Source organism: Protopterus annectens, chromosome 2.part0 (assembly GCF_019279795.1).
Source record: "Protopterus annectens isolate FY-2018-M chromosome 2.part0, PAN1.0, whole genome shotgun sequence".
Taxonomy (NCBI): domain Eukaryota; kingdom Metazoa; phylum Chordata; order Ceratodontiformes; family Protopteridae; genus Protopterus; species Protopterus annectens.
The window spans coordinates 997,821,862-997,842,052 of NC_056728.1; the positions used below are offsets into that span (position 1 = coordinate 997,821,862).

The window sequence follows — 20,191 nt, forward strand, 5'->3', positions numbered from 1 at the left end:
TGTAAAACTGCTCACTTTGGAAGGACTGTTTACACAGACATTACATAGTGTCAACATATCATGAAAAAATGCATGTGTGTGTCTGTGTGTTTATCTGTTGAAATGAACATGGCTTTTAGAAATTGCTTACTTAGATATGCCAACTGTCAGCATAACAAGGAAGCTATGAGTTTAGCGGAGGGGGTTGACTTTGCAGGATGGAGTATGGATTAGAGAAACTGTTTAGATATTATTCTGCAATCCTAGAAACACAATGGTAAGTTCACTTTTGGAAGAGGGGAGGTCGAGTCTGTCTAAGTGTTAACTGCAAAGTATGCAAGAATGCCACAATGTCAGCATGACAATGGGTATGGTAATTCTACATCTGCTGACAAAAGGCCACGTTTGTGGAGCCTTGTCCTAGCCACAAACCTTTTTTATAGATAATATGACTGCTATTCCTCTTCATTTGCTGTGGATGATTTGTAATCTGAGGAAAGGAACGTGGTACCACACAATGACAGTAACGGCTGTCCGCCTCAATTAATATGCTGCTTACCGTGAGATATTATACACACACACACACACACACACATATATATAAATATATATATATATATATATATATCTAACAGGTTTTGTGAATGGCAGCAATATGTACACACGTCAGAAATTAATAGAGAGCAGCATGCTTCCATTTGCCTGGCACGGTTTTGACATTGTGTATTTTTAAATACTGAACTGCACATAACTTAAGTCACTGAGGAAATGTAGTTATGTCACTTACTGACACCAGCAAGTGAGTCCACAAAAAAACATAATTTACTTTACTGCTGCAATACCAACTCACAAAGCTACAGTTCTTCATATTGTAGATATGGTATTCTGATCCATTTTGTAATGAGTTGCCTTTCGACTGTAACATGTCATTTTTCTCTCTCGGCCTGAGAAAAACAAATAAGATCTTCTGTTAAGTGTTTCACGTCTCCAGCATAGCACAGGTAGACCATTACATTATGTGGCAATATTTTTAAAGCTCTGATTTAGTTAGTTAATTATTCGTTTAGTGTGTTGTATTAATAATACATTTTTTTTTTATATTTAGTAACAATTTTCCAACCAGTGGCTACTAGTTAAATTTTGATCCTTTTATTATTTATTCATTATTGATTGGCATATCGTTGATCTTTATGTACTTTTTATTTTTTAGAGGTCTTTATTAACCCTATAGTACATTCAATTATTTTAACGTGTTGAAACATTTCTATTTATTCAATTATTTACTAGCTTTTAACAATAATTTCGCAGTATTTCATTTTGTATTTTGTGGGATTAGTGTTGTGTGTTTTTTATAAGATTGTACTACTGTTTCTACATTTTAATGATTTCAGCACCTTTTTTAATGTTTATTAAGTATGCTAATTGCAACGTCAGGTGACTGACAATCAAATATTTAAAGAACAGATTACAATATGTCTGTATCTTGATAAAGCTCGATATTAACCGAGCGAAAGTGCTTGATGTTATTTTTCGTTCTGTTGTCGTGAAATAAATTACCAGTTTTCAATCACTGCTTTGGTTTTCGGTCCTTTCTGTCGGACATTTTTGGATTTACTCATCTTCTGTTAAGTGTTTCAGGTCTCCAGCATAGCACAGGTAGACCATTACATTATGTGGCAATATTTTTAAAGCTCTGATTTTTCCGGCTAGAATATTGCATCTTTCTCAACAGGCTTATCATGTACATGGTTGAGATTTCTGATCTGGTGAGGTGACAGATGGGTTGAGCTAATGATATGTTAATTCTGGTAATATGTCATCACTATGCAGTGAAACTGCCCCCTGTAAACTTAGGCACAAAGGTCTGTACTAGGCTAGCAGCCCTTGTGGGTCATTTAAGCTCATCCAATTTTCCTCAGGTGAGAATCAAACCTTGTACCTTGTGTCTGTGAGGTAGACACCTTAATCATTATGCACAGAAAAAAGCGTTCTCCGAGGAGAAACAACAACTATATAAACCAACACACCTCGTGGAACCATTATGCCAAACCCAACCCCTTATCATTATGTGCGTGAATTATAGTATATTCCTAGGTAGAGCATGTTACGCCTGCAGGACTAGAATATAGTGTGTGATGGTGGTACTAATTCCACGTGCTATTACAGCTATAATCTGGCATGTTGGACTTTCTGTGTACCTGACTTCCGTACAGCCATAGCACTTAATGTTCATGACAGAAAATGCAGACTGATCAGAATTACTGTCCATTGCTTTCATATCTTATAACATCTGTGCTCATTACCATGATACTCAGGTAACACCAGTACACTGCAGGGACAGGTACAATTCTGCTGCATGACATGACATCATTCTTGAGCGACAGTGTCTGCCAGTGGCACATTCTCTAAGGTCTGATGGCTTTTCCTGTGCACTGCTTGAGGTGTGCCACACCACCTAAAATACTCCATGTGTCATGAGGCTACAATGCCTTGCTGCTTGTTTCCATGTTGTGCCTTGTACAATGACGTGTCTTTTATAATTTACAAATAATCGTTATGCTACATTAGCTTTACAGCTTGTCTCAGGCCAATCATTATCTCTGGCCAGCAGTGAAACTTGTTTAGAAAAATCACGCTTGTTTCTTGATATTTAAATATGTAAACAGTTAATTCTGAGGTACTTTTTTTTACTGTTTAAACAGTCAAGTACTCTGTAAAGGCAGAAATTACATTTATTTTATAAGATCTGCTTTAGTGCTAGTACAGCTTTTCTCCCCAGCTGCGAATAAAAATTAGCTTTTTCCCGGTTGTCAACTTGGTTAACAAAATATAAATAAAAAAAATGAACAATTATGTCAAGGAAGCTGAGTCCCAACCACAATTAATAGAACCAAGTTCACCAATATTACAGTCTCACTATCCCACTTCCCACCCTAGTGCTTGCTAGCATGGAATTTTGAATCAAAGGAATGGGTGCATGTCTTGCATGTGATGATGGACATCTGCAGCAAATGTAAAGAGTTCATGTGTGGGATGAAAGTACAGATGGGTGAGCTGCAACAAACAACTACATGAATTGCTGCAAGCAAACATTACAAGGCATTTACTCACTAACTTCATTCTACACTGATTGGAACAATGTTACCCTTAGCACCTAAGCAGAAATATGGCCTCACTTCACAGCATCACTCCCTTGTGTCATGGAGTTGGAGCCATAGCAAGGACAGGGCCAATGGGATGGCTGTCTTGGGCATAAGCAAAAAGGGGGTGTGAAAGGCAAATTTGACACGGTACCGATCACTCCTAGCTGGAATTCAAGCATTCTTGGAATGCACTTAAGCAACAATGGATTTGCCAATACTGCTGCTGAAATGCTTAAATGACAGCAAGTGAAAACAGAAAGAGCTATTCAGATAGCTGCTGTTCGCTTTTACACACTGACTCTGCTTAAAACAAAAATGCTCTTTGCATAAAAGTAACAGGACTTTCATTCGTATAATGTAGCAAGGAGGCACCTATGTGCTACACCATATGACTAAAAGTGACTGCAGGGTGTGAGCAGAGCAAAGAGGAAACCGTTAAAGACCATGTTTTGTTTCTTTGATCCTCAACTTTGGTTGAAGACTCTGTTTTTTGGTCCTCAACTTTATTGGGAGGCAGAGCTGGCGGCATTACCCAGGGCACTGACTAACCTAGTTACAGTTTTACATGCATTACAGGACAGTCAGACAGACAGCTGTCTAACTTGTACGTCCATCCATTCTAACACTATTTTGGCACTATCCACAGCTGTCTGTAGTCACAGCAACACTTTGAATGCATGTTAGTCTCATTGTGCAAGTGTCCCACTGCGTCACTGTATTGCCACTACTTATCTTTCACCATATCTGATACTAAGCATCATAATGCTGCACATATTACCTCTATGGCCACCACAGACCATCTCATATCCCTTTATTCTCCCTCAAAAATGTTCCTTTAATAAGGAAAAGCTTCTCTGCATTTCCTAGATAAATCTTTTCACAGCCTTTCTTTGCTATGCTCCTCTCCTGCTTTGCGCACGCCCTACGCCTTACTCTCTACACACTGTGTGAGCATTTGTGTAATCTGTATATGTGTGCACACACACACACACACACACACACACACACACACACACACACACACACACACACAGACACACACACACAGACACACACACACACACACACACACACACACACACACACACACACACACACACACACACAGACACACACAGACACACACACAGACACACACACATATATGCTGCTGTCCACAATACATATCTGTATTTACACAAATGCACACATACCTTATATACCGATACAAATATATAGAAATATAGACAAATATAAATATGTATACATACATATATATATATATATATATGTATAGATACACACATACACACACACACACACACACACACACACACACACACACACACACACACACACACACACACACACACACAGAAATGTCTTCCCATATGTACAGCATGTGTACGATTACATTCATGATTAAATTACTTACTATGTATGTGTAAAATGATGTGCCGACTAAATTACTACATAGTGGTTTTGTTATGCTATACTAAGAAAGGAGACCTACCAATAGATGCTTGCCTGTGTATCTCAAGATATTCTTTATAGTAGTACAGTCAAACATATACTCACAAAGGTAACTGTGAACAGCATATTATACATACTTAGTGTCACTTTAACTTGCAAGACAAGTCTGTTCCATAGGTGGGTAGGCTTTGGGCAATACATTTGCACCTTCAGCATGTTTTATTTAGTCCGTATTCCTGTTATTAGTGGAGCTATCCAACTTGCAAAGTTACAGATCATCAAAAAGGCCAGACTCTGTAATGGTGCAGCATGAAAGGCACAAATCTCCATGGAAGGGCTTGGGTCACATCCTGCTGTAATGCCTTGGTATCACAGGGAGATTTAACAATAATGCCCAACTTGCAGTAATCTGCAGACTTAGATAACCAAAGGTCCTGACACCGTGGACTGAAGACTGGAAATGCAGATGCTGAAAAGGAGGTATCTTGAGCTCTAGGACACACCACTAGTTATCTTCCCTGCCATCATTCCCTACTGCTAATTGGAGATATAGAACATAGTATTCTCAAGGCAATGTTATGTAACAAATTAGAATGTGAGCATTCCCTATTTGTCTTGCTACAATAGTCAAAGTGGATAATACCTTTTGTGATGACCCACCACTGGACCAATAATCAAGATGTCTCAGTCCTCACCACTGGCAACAGTGGGGGATGCACACTTAGACGATGACAAGGTATTCGCACAGTATTTCCAGATGCAGCTCTCTGTATCAAGTGCAATTTCCCTTAAGAGTACACAGCGACCACAGTCAGTCTGGGGCTGGTTTCTTCCTCTTTCTCCAGATCCCCAATAAGACTCCCCACTGGCACAGCTATAGAGTTGAGCTTTCAGCTGAGTGGCCAAGCCAAGACCTTCAGCACCTTCTCTGTCCAACCAGTGCTTTGTGTCCCTATCCAAGTAGCTGACACACACACTCTTTGAGGTTTGATTTACACACACACACACACACACACACACACACACACACACACACACACACACACACACACACACACACACACACATACCTGGGAAAGGCTGGCAAGTACTCTCAGAATTTAAATATCACTACACAGATCAGCCAGAAAGAAAGGTTTAAATATATTTAATAATAAATAATAAAAGAACAAGACAATACTAAATATATATTCACAGTGACATCAGAGTTCAAAACCACAGGAAATATTTAAAACAACACTGCAGGAGACTCTCAAATAAATAAAGAAAAATATCTAAACTAAGTTTCACTATATTCCTAACTATATCTAAAAGAATTACTATACCCCAGTTAACTTACTTAAGAGCAAGGCAGATGTGGTGAATGGATCTTCTAGTTGCTGTCAGGTCAAAGACAGAATACAGAATGCTGTCTCTCTCAGAGACCTCTCAAAGTAAAAAAAGTAATGTCTTTTGGCTTTTCTCGGTTAGGGGTCACCACAGCGGAACTCCGATCCGCTAATGATTGGCAGTGGATTTTATGGTGCCGAGTTGCCAGCCCGATGCCCAACCTTCAAAGAAGGCACACCCATTCACGCTCGCACCTACCTGCATGTCTTTAATGTCACTCGACTGCGGGGAGGACATGCAGACTCCACACAGAAGGTGCTCCAGCTGAGAATCAAATGGGAGAACCTCTTGCTGCATGAAGACAACGCTAACCGCTGCACCACCGTGGCCCTCAGAGACCTCCCAAATTAATATCTCAAATATTACTGCTGGGCTAGCTTGCAGAATTATATCATTTCTTATCATCTGACTTCTAGTCCCCAGGCCCAAAACAACCATTGATGGCAGCTGATAGCATTTAGCATCTACCTGTAAAAATACATAGTCAAGGGCTTTTCTCAGATCTTTGGCAGATGCTGGAAGACAAAAAACAATAAAACACTTCCAAGATAATACAGAAAGCTCCCCAGTACAGAAATTCTATCTCTAGCTGCCATAAAATAATCTAATTTCAGCCATTATTTCTGTGTTCCAGTGTCCACTGTTAGAATATATACATTTAAACAGTTACAATAGTCCATGTACACTTCTGTTCTCTTCCAGCAGGGCACACTGTGGATCCATTTTAAACACAAGCATTTTGCAAATACCTGTTTCAACACGTCTGTACAAACAAGTCTGATATACATATAACATACAGTTCTAATACAGTTGTAACACAAGCATCTTATATAAATCACGTTGATATTCACAAAAGACATATAATTACTTGCAAAATTCCAGATAGATGCGCTGGCAGTATCTCCCTTTGTCACACCTTTTGACAGACATTTTTACTCGTATCTCCTGATCAACATGCCAGGCTTGACAGGCTATACCTCTCACTGCCACCCATACATCAACTTCACCAACAACCACAACATACCACTGGATACAGTACAAGGTCAAAAAGTCATAAGGTGGGGGGCACCAACATCAATATCAAACATAATTTGCTGAAAGCAACTATGCAGTTCACCTGACTTCCCATTCTATCACAAATGTTGGAATAAGGGAGGGAAAATAAAAACAAGAAAAAGCAATCCAGCACATCATATGCACTCCTTTAGCATTAGGAACTCCCAACAGTCAGCACCAAACTATAATCATAAAACTAACATGGCAAAAAAAAAAGAAAAGAAACTGGAAAAAAAAACAGAGGGGAAAAAGTTGCCCTCACCCACAGAACACAAAAGCCAGGACTTAACCAGCAACACAAATTAAAATCAAGGGCCAAGAAAGTGGCAATGAAATAATTTGAAACATGATCTTTTGGGCCCCCGTTAGTAGTCGCAGAATAAACTTTCCCAAGAGGTCAAGTATGAAAGATGGACACTCGAAGGAAAGTATATTACTTATCACACAAGGGGAATTTTAACCCCCACACCATGTTGTCATTTTTCAGTCCCTAAATGAAAGTAACTAGACACGGATTATTTTAATTTAAATGTATTTTCTGGATTGTGAACAAGGGCTATAACTTCATCCCTATTTAGAACCACCACAGAATTACAATTATTCCTGATTTTTAATACCACTTTGTATTACTAAGAATGACCTTTAACACCATTCAAACTTGTGTTTTCAGTGTTACCATGTGGAAGCACAGCATGTCTGTCCTCTGGTGATGGTTTTGTGAAGTGGTTATAAAGTAAGGAGCTTCATTATTCATAAATAATCTCATGAAGCCTTAAGAGGTGAAAATGTACATGACAGAATAATCACTTATTTTTTATGTATTTATTTATATCCAGTTTCAGTGTGTCCTCTTTATTTTGCATATTGCTCATACTTTGGCTCTCAGTCATTTATGATTCTGGTCATCACCATTTTTGCTTGTGTTCTTACAAACGTCATTATTTGAAGAAGACAAGCTCCTGTATCCTGATGACACAAAAAGGTGGTCAGGCTTCAAGCAGACTTGCTCCTTTCTGTAAGCTCACTTCATATGTGCGTTCATATTAGCAAACCAAATGGGATCCTACTTGTTTCACCCCAGGGTGATCATGCATTTATTTTAATTGAAGCTGCTGCATTGGTTTACTTGTTGAAGAAATGTAATGGTATTTTTGACACTGATACTACTCAATGTGTATGCCTGGAACACATGATATACGATCAATGTGCATTTGAAGTGACACCTGTGTGACTGGTACGCTATGGAAATTAAATTTATCCTCCATGGCTCACTGTTCAAAAAGCACTATCTTACTAAATGTGCCTTTATATGGTTTTTTGTTAGTAAACTGTATATTTCCCAGCTGTTATGGCCTATAATCTGAAGAATATCACTGAAGCAAAACTTTACTTGTCTAGGACTGTGTTTAATCTATATTTGCTTTGTGACATCACATTCCGATACTAAAGGGAATTTGCTGAAGGCCAAATATTTGCTGCAGCACAAAGTGAGCAAACTTTAAGCACCAGTTACCTCAATTCACCTTTGGAATGCAGCTGATTCTCAGTAAACATTACAAGCTCTCATTTACGTATGTATTACTTTGAAGTAGAATTAATCATTAGTGGTATCAGAGGAGTAAGAATGTCAGCAACTCCTCTGTTCTGATCAAAGCTTGATGGTGTACAACACTATCAAGGTAAAAAATGCTAAAATATATCACGTCTGCTTTTGGACATGCCTTGAACACAAGGGCAGGTACCTGCAAATTCACCACTGGTTTAGCACCGGTTACCCTCATGGATAGGGGAAAAATGTAAGTACCCCACATACCTTTGGAAATTTATTTTGCAAAACATAAAGGCTAGTAGTCACCATGGGAATGCAGGACTAGGCTTCTCAAGATCCTCAAAAATCAATAGCCTAGTAGAGCACCTACAAATATATGAACATGAGCAGATCCTCTTGTAATATCATTAAAGCTAGATGTCTTGCTAGATGTCTTTGCAAAAAATGGAAGGGGAGGGACTACAACAACATTCACACTCAACTAACGAAATTTACAGTCCACAGACTATACTGCAAAGCAGTTCAACACAGCAGAGGTAAAGGAACATTACTTTCATTAATGATAAAAGAAGTGTCCAAATCCTTTTCTAGTCAAGCCATACTCATAACGCTAGAAACAGCACACTTAAATGATTAATATGCTATAAAATATACACATTCACAAATATGAGGTGAGATCCTAGAAGTTTTACTTACAGTCATCTAAACCATCTTGTCCTTATCCTCTAATGGGAAACTCACTAACCACAGAGGATGCCCGGTCTATAAGGTTTTTCTTTGTTGCAAAAACATGTATGCCAAATATGTTTAAGGCTTTGAAATATATTGATACCTAAGAATCAGTCTTCTTCTCAACAGTTTCAGCTAATTTAACCTCTGTGTCTTGAAATGAAGCAACGTCATCAATAACATTTTGTCATTTTTTTTCTAAGTCAGAAGAAGAAAGGAGGAAGACAGACTCTACACCCCAACTAAGGATTATAGTTTGAGCTTGCTATGGAATTCCTGTTGAAGTCGATTAGTCCCTTAAGGAGTCTTCTGATAAGGGAGGAACAAAAATCTCTTAATTCGTGGCCATGGGAGATAATGTCCAAAAACTACTGGACAACAATGATGGCAAAACTTGTAGACCAACTTCCTATATGGGGTCCTGAGGGAACTTCCTATATGGGGTCCTGAGGGAGTCAGGACTGTTGTGGAGTCCTCTGTGAAGCCTATATCTTAAGAGACTTAGGGTCTGATTTCAAAAGACTTGCTGTCTGTGTAAGTGACTTACTCTGTGTATACATGCACTGTAAGTCACTTCAACAAGAGCAAGATTTTCGGAATCAGGGCAGACTTGCACTGGAGTAACACAATTACACTGACAGTAAGTTATTTGGCATCTGTCCCTTCCTGCATTAAGTGTGAGGAACATAACACAATATGCACCTACATACTACTGCCTCTTACAGTATTTTGCGCTGTAGTATTACTTTAGCTACATATCTTTTAGCAGCAGGTGATAGGTAATGTTTGATACAGTACAGACTAACATTACTTTATGTGGTTCTTTTATAGTTCACTCAATGTGTGCTCCCAAAGTGAAATGCTTTACTGTGACAGTTCCAAGGTACTTCAGCTCTCCAACAGACTTAGATGAAGGAATTTTTGCCTCCTGCCTGGCCTCATGGTATCTGATTCACGACTAAGAATCTGTGAGAGACCAATCTGCTGATCCATGCTCTGGCCATCTTTTAAAGCTGACATCCTACTAGGGGATAAGTAGGCCTTGAGTGCCTTGCACCACCTTTCTTATGATAGTCAGGTTATAATTCAAGCATTTGTGAGACTTCACATTGTGTTCTTCTCTCTGGCAATAAAGACAATGTTGGTATTCATCCTGGCTGGTGCTTTACCTCTCACTATGAAAACTTAGATTGTTCAAGTTCCTTAGGCATTCAGTGTGTAATATGTCCTACAACAAGCATTAAGCCTGAGACCCAAACTGCGTGAGCAACAAAACTAAAAGTATGTTTGGACACTCTTCCTAGATCTGGTGTACAGTGTCACACCATGTACTGGCAGGATGTGTGTATATATATATATATATATATATATATATATATATATATATATATATATATATATATATATACATATATATATATATATATATATACACACACACACACACACACACACACACACACACACACACACACACACACACACACACACACCTGAAATAAACATAGTAAAAGCAAAAATTTGTGAGAAGTAATGTTCTTAGAAGAGGAAATCCCAACAATTAACGACTGCAGACAGATCCTCTGAACTAATATTTGGTCAGTACTGAACTTGCTAACATATATTCATAGAATTTATGATTTATGGTGTGGCCCTGTGACGTAGAAGATTAAGGGCAGAATGTGGCGCAGGTGCCCATTGTTTCATTAGCTGTATGGTTCGCTGAGTGATTGGGCAGGGTGGATGGGCTTCAGCCACCAATGGAAGCTTACCTATCCTGGGGGAGGAAGACATGCCATGCTGTCAGTGTCTGCCACTAGGTCAGTAATCACTAGTGGAAGTGGCATGGAAGAAGCATGGCCGGCTCATGGTGCTTGAAGCTGTGCAAGGACCACTCTGATGGGGAGGTAGACAACTGTAGAAGCACACATCTCTCTGCTACCAGGTGGCCACTGTGCCAAATGTGAAGGCTAGGCTTTGGCTCAGGTAGGACAGGGCAGGGAGCACTATGGGACCAGCATCTGGCCTTCTCTGTAATACATACCTCTCACCTTCCAGTGAAATGTATTGGCTGAATGTGTACCCCCCCTAGATGGGGCCAAATGGACCATAAAGGTCTCATCCAGTCTGGGATGTACAGCTTTTAACCCTGGAAGGGACAGATGCATTGATGGGGGAAGACTGGGATGACTAGGAAAAATAAAACTCAAAAAAACAATCATGGTAGGCCTTTCATTCACCTGTGCATCCATCAACCTCCATGTGGATAAGTGGAAACACACACAAATCTCCTTACCACAATCTTCAGCGGTGGTCTTCCCCTTTCCAAAGATGGGGATGGGGGGGATTCAAGTAGGCATATCGTGGATAACACACTATAAAGTCACAAGAAGTAGGGGAACAGAATAGAGGGAAAAATGTTAAAAACAGTTTGTTTTATGACAAGGACATACAACAGCATAGCTCCTAAAGATTCATGTAAAGCTTTCATCAGAAAACTAGAATGAGATAAAATGTGTCAAGAGTGTAGCCTAGAAGGAAGGAAATAAAATAAAAATGACACCGTAGAAGATATGACAATTTCTATATGTCCTTTTCTGACATTTTTTTTCTGAGAATCTTCTTCATGTAGAATCATACAGACAGTAAGGGTCATTGGAAGGAAGCAAGAAAAAATACATATTGTTGGTCTTCAGCATAAAAAGTAGTCTGCATGTATCACTGACCTTAACATCCTCTGAATGTAATAACTTAATGGTATTCTGAATTTAAAGAAAAACATACAGGGTACTAATAACATCTTAGAGGGCATGGGATACCAAGCAGCTACACTAAAGAGTGAACTGAACAAAGGTGAACAGAACTTGGGGCTCAAAGAAGTTGTAGCAAAAGTGAGAACAGTTCACTTGCTACACAAGGTATCAGCACAGTCTCACTGGCCTTTATAAAGTTCACATATACTCACTTTCATGTACTAATTAAATTGTGTTAAAGGCCAAACTTATTCAGTGTCTGACATTTCAATTTCAGGTTCAAATCAGAACTTAAAGTTACCTAGTAATGAAGAACAAATTGTGAGTACTTGCTATTACACATGAGGTAATCAAGAATCATAAACCTCAGTTCTAGCAATGCATGAAACTGCTAAAAACGTTAGGCTTTGTGTCTTACCCTAGCCCATCCATTCTATAAATCTTCATTAAATGCAAATGTTCAGAAATTACACTGCAATACATTTATATTTTCAGCAGCAATGGTCTCTTACCTGGTGGGCTCTTAGAAGGATCACTGTGGCTAGGACTTCCTGATTGTCCAGACTCTGAAAAAAATACATCACTGTGTTATATGCTAGACAGTAAGGAAATACTTAGGCTGCAGTGTACAGTTATAGATGTTAGATGACGCAGATAATGCATGATGAATGGAAGGCTAAGCTGTGCAGTACCTGATGCAATGCTACAGCAATGGTTACCACACACACGTATATAGAAGGCAGTGAGGGAATGAATGTTATATCCTGTACAAACCCTCTAAAACTCCCATACTCACTACCCTTATTACCCCCTACAGTAAACTTAAAAGCTTACGCTCTTCAAATAAACTACTCGTATCTACCACTAAATCCAACAATATGGCTGGTAATTCCTTGTTCTCTAACATAGTTGGGAAAACCTGGAAATCTCTTCCTGAAAATCTTACTGCAATTTCCTCACTTCCAAATTTTAAATCTCAACTCAAAATTCACCTCAAAACTCAATGGCTCTGCCCCTGCACTTGTTGTCTTTCGGCTTTTCGCGGTTAGGGGTCACCACAGCGGAACTCCGGTCCGCTAATGATTGGCAGTAAATTTTCATGAACGCCGAGGTGCCAACTCGACATTCAACCTTCAGCTAAGGCATGCCCATTTAAGCATGTCATTAGAACGCCCACCTAACCCTGATTAACACTGTATGTGTGTCTACCTACTTTACTATTCTCTTCCTCTAAACTTAACTTTTGTTCCCATACTATCACTTCACACCTAACAACCTAACACTTTTATAAGCATCCAAAGATCTTTTATCCTTGAGGAAAACCTCTCCTATTATAGGTTCATAGGTTCATACTAGGCTATCTGCCCAAGGGCATTTATAAGCCTAGCCCAGAGATTTGTGGCTTTCGCCACCCCTTTAGTTTGGAGGATACTATGCCCATTATTTTGCTGTGCCTCTGTCAAGCAGTGACACTGAGATAATCCCTGGGGTATATCTGCGATCTCCCATCCATTGGTCAAGATTTCTCTTGAACAAGGCCAGCGAGGTGCTCTGCCTCACATGTACCGGGATTTTGTTCCACAGCATAGGGAGTCTTTGGGTGATGAATCTATCCCTCCAGCACGTCCTATTAATAACCGTGTCAAGGTTTAAGTCTCCCACCCTTGCAGTTCTGAGGGATCTAGATTTTTTGAGGTGAAGCATGTTCATCAATTCTGGGTTGGACATGGCCTTGTATGTCAGGCACAGGTCACCTCTGAGCAGACGGTAAGCGACTGAATCGAGCTGGAGTTCCTTCAGTTGGGCAGCATAGGACATAATTTTGAGACCCTTTATCCTTTTGGTGAGGAATTTTTGGGGCCTTTCCAGTTGCTGCAGGTGTCGTGTCAGATACATTCCGAATGGGGCATTGTACTCAATCATTGGTCTGATGAGTGATGAGTACAGGGGGACGATGACTTCCCTTGATCTAGATGTGAATCCCTTCATGATCAGGTGGGCAATGTAGAAGGTCTTCCTAACTACTTTGGCAACGTGAGTGTCAAACGAAAGGTTACTGTCAACCTGGGTCCCCAGATCCCTGATAACCTCTTCTGAGCTCAGTGGGTTGCCACCTATATGGTAGCTAGGGGTAACCTTGTTTTTCCCAAAGGGTATGACTATGCATTTTTTGGCATTTAACTTTAGGCCATGGCTCTGGCACCAGTTATCCGTTTCTATAAGACCCTTCTGAAGGATATCTGTGTCAGATGTGTTCTCAACTATGGCACCCAGTTTGCAGTCATCTGCAAATTTTGTCAGCCATAATCCTCTTGTGTTTGCTTGTACTTCTGAAAAGTAGATGCCGAACAGGAGTGGGCCCAGGACAGAGCCCTGTGGGACACCACTTGTGACAGGCTTTGAGTCTGACATGGCGCCAGCAACTCTGACCCTGTGGGTTCTGTCACTTAGCCAGTTTGCAACCCATCTTGTGACGTATGGGTTTACATTTAAGCTGATGAGTTTTTCAATGATACCTGAGTAGGGTATTGTGTCGAAAGCCTTTGCCAGGTCGAGGTAGGCTGTGTGGACTGCCTTTCCCTCATCAATGGCCTTGGTGACTGTTTCAAAAGTCAACCAAGTTTAAAAGGCATGATCTGCCTTTGACAAAGCCAAACTGGGTCGGATCCAAAGTCTGCAAGTCCCCTATGTCTTTATTTATGAGTTCCATTATGATCCTCTCCATAGCTTTGCAGATCAGGCTTGTCAAGCTGATGGGATGGTAATTTCCAGGGTCGGTGGAGGCACCGCCTTTGTGAAGTGGGACCACAGTTGCCGTACGCCACTCCTTAGGCACGTATCCTGAGGTGAGGCTAAGATTAAACAGCTGCCCTAACTGTGGGTTTAATTCCTCATTGAGTTCGTGGAGCACATAACCGGGGACACCATCTGGTCCCATGGATGCTGTGTTTTTTGCCTTGGAGAGAGCAGTTCTCACCTGAGCGTTGGAGATGTTTGGGGGGTTACAATCCTCTGGTATAGATATCTCACCTTTTGGGGGAGGGGGGATTTGCACTGAACCTGTCAGCCAGTATGTTGGCAATGTCTGTAGGTTCAGTAATTTTTACGTCATTTTGAAATAATTCTGAGCATATCTGGGAGTTTCCTCCCAGGTTTCTAACATAGCTAAAGAAGGCCTTATGATTGTCTTTTGAGTCCTTAGCGACTTTTCTCTCAAAATTTGCCTTGGATGATTTTATGAGAGCTCTTAGTTTTTTACTTATAATGATCAAAGGTGTTTTCCCTTTTAAGGATTTTGCTCTATCTTGTAGTAGCTTCCTCCTTTTGTTGTAGAGTTTGTTTATGGCTGGGGTCCACCAGACTGGACGCTTGCCTTTGGTACAAAGAGTCTTTGTTTTGTTTGGGATTGCCTGATCCATGCAGTCCTGTAGGTGCTGGTAGAAGGCATTTGTAAGTGATTCAGTGGCTTGAGTAATGGTTTCCGCAGGCTCGGGGGCCTTAAAAGAGACCACACCAGTCTTTAGAAGTGTGAAGTCGTCTTTTGAGAAGTTCTTCATTGTGGTCTTTTTTATCTCAGGTGGGGGCGGGATGTGGACTTCCAGTGAGATTAGTTTATGGTCTGATCTCACCAGTGAAGGGTATACTTCCGGTGTTGAACATTGTGACCCCATGTTCGTGATGATGAGATCTAGTATGTTTTCTCCTCTTGTGGGGATGGTGACTAGTTGTTCCATGGCATTTGAGTTTATGAACTCTAGGAACCTTTGGGCTAGAGTGTTGGGGCTTGAGTAGTGATCCCAGTCTATATTTGGGTAGTTGAAGTCACCTAGTATGATGGTGTTTGGAGATACATTTATCCCCTCCAGTGTTTTCAGGAAAGCTATGTGAGGTTCATGAGATTGAGAGGGTGGCCTGTAACATGCTACAAATTGCAGAGCAGTCTTGCCTATGGTTAATTGCACCTGGATGGTCTCCGATGCATCGTGCGTTGCCACCAACCTTGAGGTGTGGGTGTCCTTGATGAATATAGACACCCCCCCTTCTTGGTGTTGTCCGGATTTTGGGGCCGGAATGCATGATATGAGGTAAAACCTGATAGTGCTGGGGTGCTCTCTGGAGCCTTGAACCAGGTTTCAGTCACAGCACAGACATCGATGTTCTCCATACTGAGAAGGGCCTCGAGTGCGTGCATCTTGAGGTTGAGACTTCTGGCATTGAGCAGCATTACCCTTAGTTTTTTTCCTTTTTTGTGTACTAGGGTGGTAGGTTTAGAATTTGAGCCATGCCTAAAAAAGGCACTATGGGGGTGGCAAGAGCCTTTGCCAATATCCGGATGCCCAGGGGTGACAGGTGCAAGCCGTCCCTTGCGAAGCAGCGTGGCTTGTCCAGCATGTCATCCCAGGCAGACAGACATTGGATCCCCTTTGAATGACACCAGAGTTTAAGCCAATTATTAAAGCTGATCATCTTGTCTCTGTATTGTGGCATCATTCTTGGTGAAGGTAGGATACTGCTCAAGGTCAGGGTCATACCTGCCTGGGCTACATAATCAGAGAGCTCCTCTATGTCTCTTTTCATGTAGTCCAAGGAGGTACGTCTCAGGTCGTTCACACCAGCATGGACAATGACAGAGTCGTACTTGTACCTGCTGTTGAGAGACCTGAGTGCTTGCGTTATGTGGCGGATTCTAGTGCCCGACAGGCAGCTTTCTGTGACCTTCTCCTTACTCAATCTGGTGAGCGGGACGTCAGTGTGTCTGACTATGGAGTCACCAATGACGAGTGTGTCTGGCATTGTGTTTGGCCTTAAGGGCTGTGACTGTTTGGCACACTATGTGGTCTATGTGTTGCATGTGTTGTGTCCTGAGGTGGCAGTTGTTTGGGTGTCTGCTTTGGTGGCCTCTGCTGTTTTGGTAGATTTTTGATCAGAGCCTCCGAGTATGTCTTTGTGTATTTATATGTATGATTTGAAGTTGTGATAGTACTATGTGAGACTGGGTTTGTGGTGTGTGTGGTTACCTTCTCCTCCTGTCTGGTCTTGCCAGTCCTATGTTGAGAAAGCTCAGCCTCCAGTTTGGCTATATAGCTGCATCTCTTGCATGTATTTGTGTTTTGTGGAAGAAGGAGAGGGTTGTCCGTGTACATGAGACAATTGTAACATTGCCTCAATATTCCCAGATTCACCAGCTGAGCAGGAGAGGACAGTAGCAACGACCTTTCTATATATGTTTTCCTTTGGTATTGTATTTAAATTCCTGATACTATGTATGTAACTAAATTATTTTCACTAATTTGTTTAATTGTACCACTGCAATTAATGTTTTTTTGATGTGGAGCTTTTCTCCCCTGGCCTCTGCTGAAAATGGACATATATCCAGTTGGACTAGCCCAGTCAACAAATGTAAAATAAAATAAAATATATAAAAGCAGTACAGAAACCCTTGTAGACAGTATCAGTTCTTTAAATATAATTAACAACTATGTGGACAGCTGCAAAAATTATCTCAAGTGTGGTAGAATCTGTACATTATTAGCAGCCAAAGCTGCACAGATCTTTCTTCAAAGATAATAAAAACAATAAAGCAAAGTTTAATGTTTTACTTCAAACATGATTTAACAGGAGACAAGTTCCTACATGCCTACCCTATGCTTGCTACAATGCTATATTAGCCTGCTATTTGCTAATAATTACTACAGGATAATTTCCATGTGCTTGCAATCATTACTGTATGACACACTGCTTATATTTCCTTTGTGTGCTGTTTATATTGAGTGTGGAGCTTTTCTACCTGGGTTATCTGCACACACACACACACACACACACACACACACACACACACACACACACACACACACACACACACACACACACACACACTAGACAGAGCTTACTAGCAACAAGAACAGTGCAGTTTCCATCAAAGATAATAAAAACAAAAAGCTAAAATCCTGAGCATGGCAACAGCTCTATACAGAGTAGAGAACTAAGTATAGGAATAGAAATTATATACAGAGTACCAGAAACCTGGGATAGCCTGTGACCAAAAAATTAATTTCTTGTTTGTTTTTTTTCCCCAGAGATATAGAGCATGGAATTAATGAGAACAATGAGTGGAGGAATCAAGAGTATAAACACCAAAGAAAAAAGAAAGCAGAAGACAGTGTAAAGAGAGAATATTAGACAAAACAGAACCTGTTGCAATACTACACTTAAAATGTATTTTTCTGTGTGTGCAAAAAAAACTAAAAAAACCAAAAAAATACTTCTGCTTTCCTAAACTTTCCTAGTTAGTTGTTCCAGTGATCAGATTTTGCTGATCCCTGGGCTTTGTATTTGGTTCCTGTGTTCCTCCATTTTCTTGTGTGGCCAGAGGTAGTTTCTTTACTCACCAGTGGGAGTGGGGAGTACTGAGCTGCTTGTTTGTCCTCAGAGGAGTGGTTAGAGACAGCAACTAGTAATTCGTTGGCCATTTTGGGCCATTTCCTGTTTTTTCCAGCCCCCTGCTATAAAGCACGCATTAGTGCGATTTAGCGCGGAGTTGCCACTGTTGCACACAAGAGCAGCGGCGGGTAAACAAGGTTAAACTATTCGGGCTACCTAAATTCCACTCTTCAATTTTTCCCTTAAAACTACCTTCCTCGAACTGTACTGCTGATCTAACCAGCGTATCCTATAACTAAAAAGTTAATCTCTACTTGATTCCCAAGTAGACTATTCTCTATCTGTAAAGCCTAGCACTTGCTCCTACAGTACTTTCACCTTGATAAAGCACTCTTATTATAGATAGTACTCCACCAGCCTAGAACCCACATCCCCCGGAGTCTTTTGTAAGTTTTATATCTATTCCTTCTAGCATGTCGAGGGATCAGTTGCTAGAGTCCTCTCCTGCTCAGCTGGTGAACCTGGGAATATTGAGGCAATGTTACAATTGTCTCATGTACACAGACAACCCTCTCCTTCTCCCACAAAACACAAATACATGCGAGAGATGCAACTATACGGCCAAACTGGAGGCTGAGCTCTCTCAACATAGGACTGGCAAGACCAGACAGGAGGAGAAGGTAACCACACACACTACATACCCAGTCACACATAGTACCATCACAACTTCAAATCATACACATAATCACACAAAGACATACTCGGAGACTCTGATCAAAAATCTACCAAAACAGCAGAGGCCACCAAAGCAGACACCCAAACAACTACCACCTCAGGACCCAACACATGCAACACATAGACCACACAGTCAGAGTGTCAAACAGTCACAGCCCTTAAGGCCAAACACAATGCCAGACACACTCGTCATTGGTGACTCCATAGTCAGACACACTGACGCCCCACTCACCAGACTGAGTAAGGAGAAGGTCACAGTAAGCTGCCTGTCGGGCGCTAGAATCCGCCACATAACGCAAGCACTCAGGTCTCTCAACAGCAGGTACAAGTATGACTCAGTCATTGTCCACGCTGGTGTCAACGACCTGAGACGCACCTCCTTGGACTACATGAAAAGAGACATTGAGGAGCTCTCTGATTATGTAGCCCAGGCAGGTATGACCCTGACCTTGAGCAGTATCCTACCTTCACCTAGAATGATGCCACAATACAGTGATAAGATGATCAGCTTTAATAATTGGCTTAAATTCTGGTGTCATTCAAAGGGGATCCAATGTCTGTCTGCCTGGGATGACATGCTGGACAAGCCACGCTGCTTGAAGGGACGGCTTGCACCTGTCACCCTGGGCTTCCGGATATTGGCAAAGGCTCTTGCCACCCCCATAGTGCCTTTTTAGGCAAGGCTCAAATTCTAAACCTACCACCCTAGAACACAAAAAAGGAAAAAAACTAAGGGTAATGCTGCTCAATGCCAGAAGTCTCAATCTCAAGATGCACGCACTCGAGGCCCTTCTCAGTATGGAGAACATCGATGTCTGTGCTGTGACAGAAACCTGGTTCAAGGCTCCTGAGAGCACCCCAGCACTATCAGGTTTTACCTCATATCATGCGTCCCGGCCCCAAAATCCGGACAACACCAAGAAAGGAGGGGGGTGTCCATATTCATAAAGGACACCCACACCTCAAGGTTGGTGGCAATGCACGATGCATCGGAGACCATCCAGGTGCAACTAACCATAGGCAAA

At 41.0% G+C, this 20,191-nt stretch overlaps 1 protein-coding gene across 9 annotated transcripts in view; it reads right to left on the bottom strand.

The window, feature by feature from the left end:
- NFIB (nuclear factor I B) overlaps positions 1-20,191 on the bottom strand; it is a 923,658-nt gene that overhangs the window by 427,349 nt on the left and 476,118 nt on the right. For 7 of the 9 annotated variants that reach the window (XM_044061245.1, XM_044061251.1, XM_044061250.1 and 4 more), the window contains exon 3: positions 12,563-12,616. The exons of the other annotated variants lie outside the window; for them this stretch is intronic. In XM_044061245.1, coding sequence (XP_043917180.1) covers positions 12,563-12,616 — 54 coding nt within the window. The remainder of the gene's footprint in view (positions 1-12,562; positions 12,617-20,191) is intronic. 9 annotated transcript variants of the gene reach the window in all.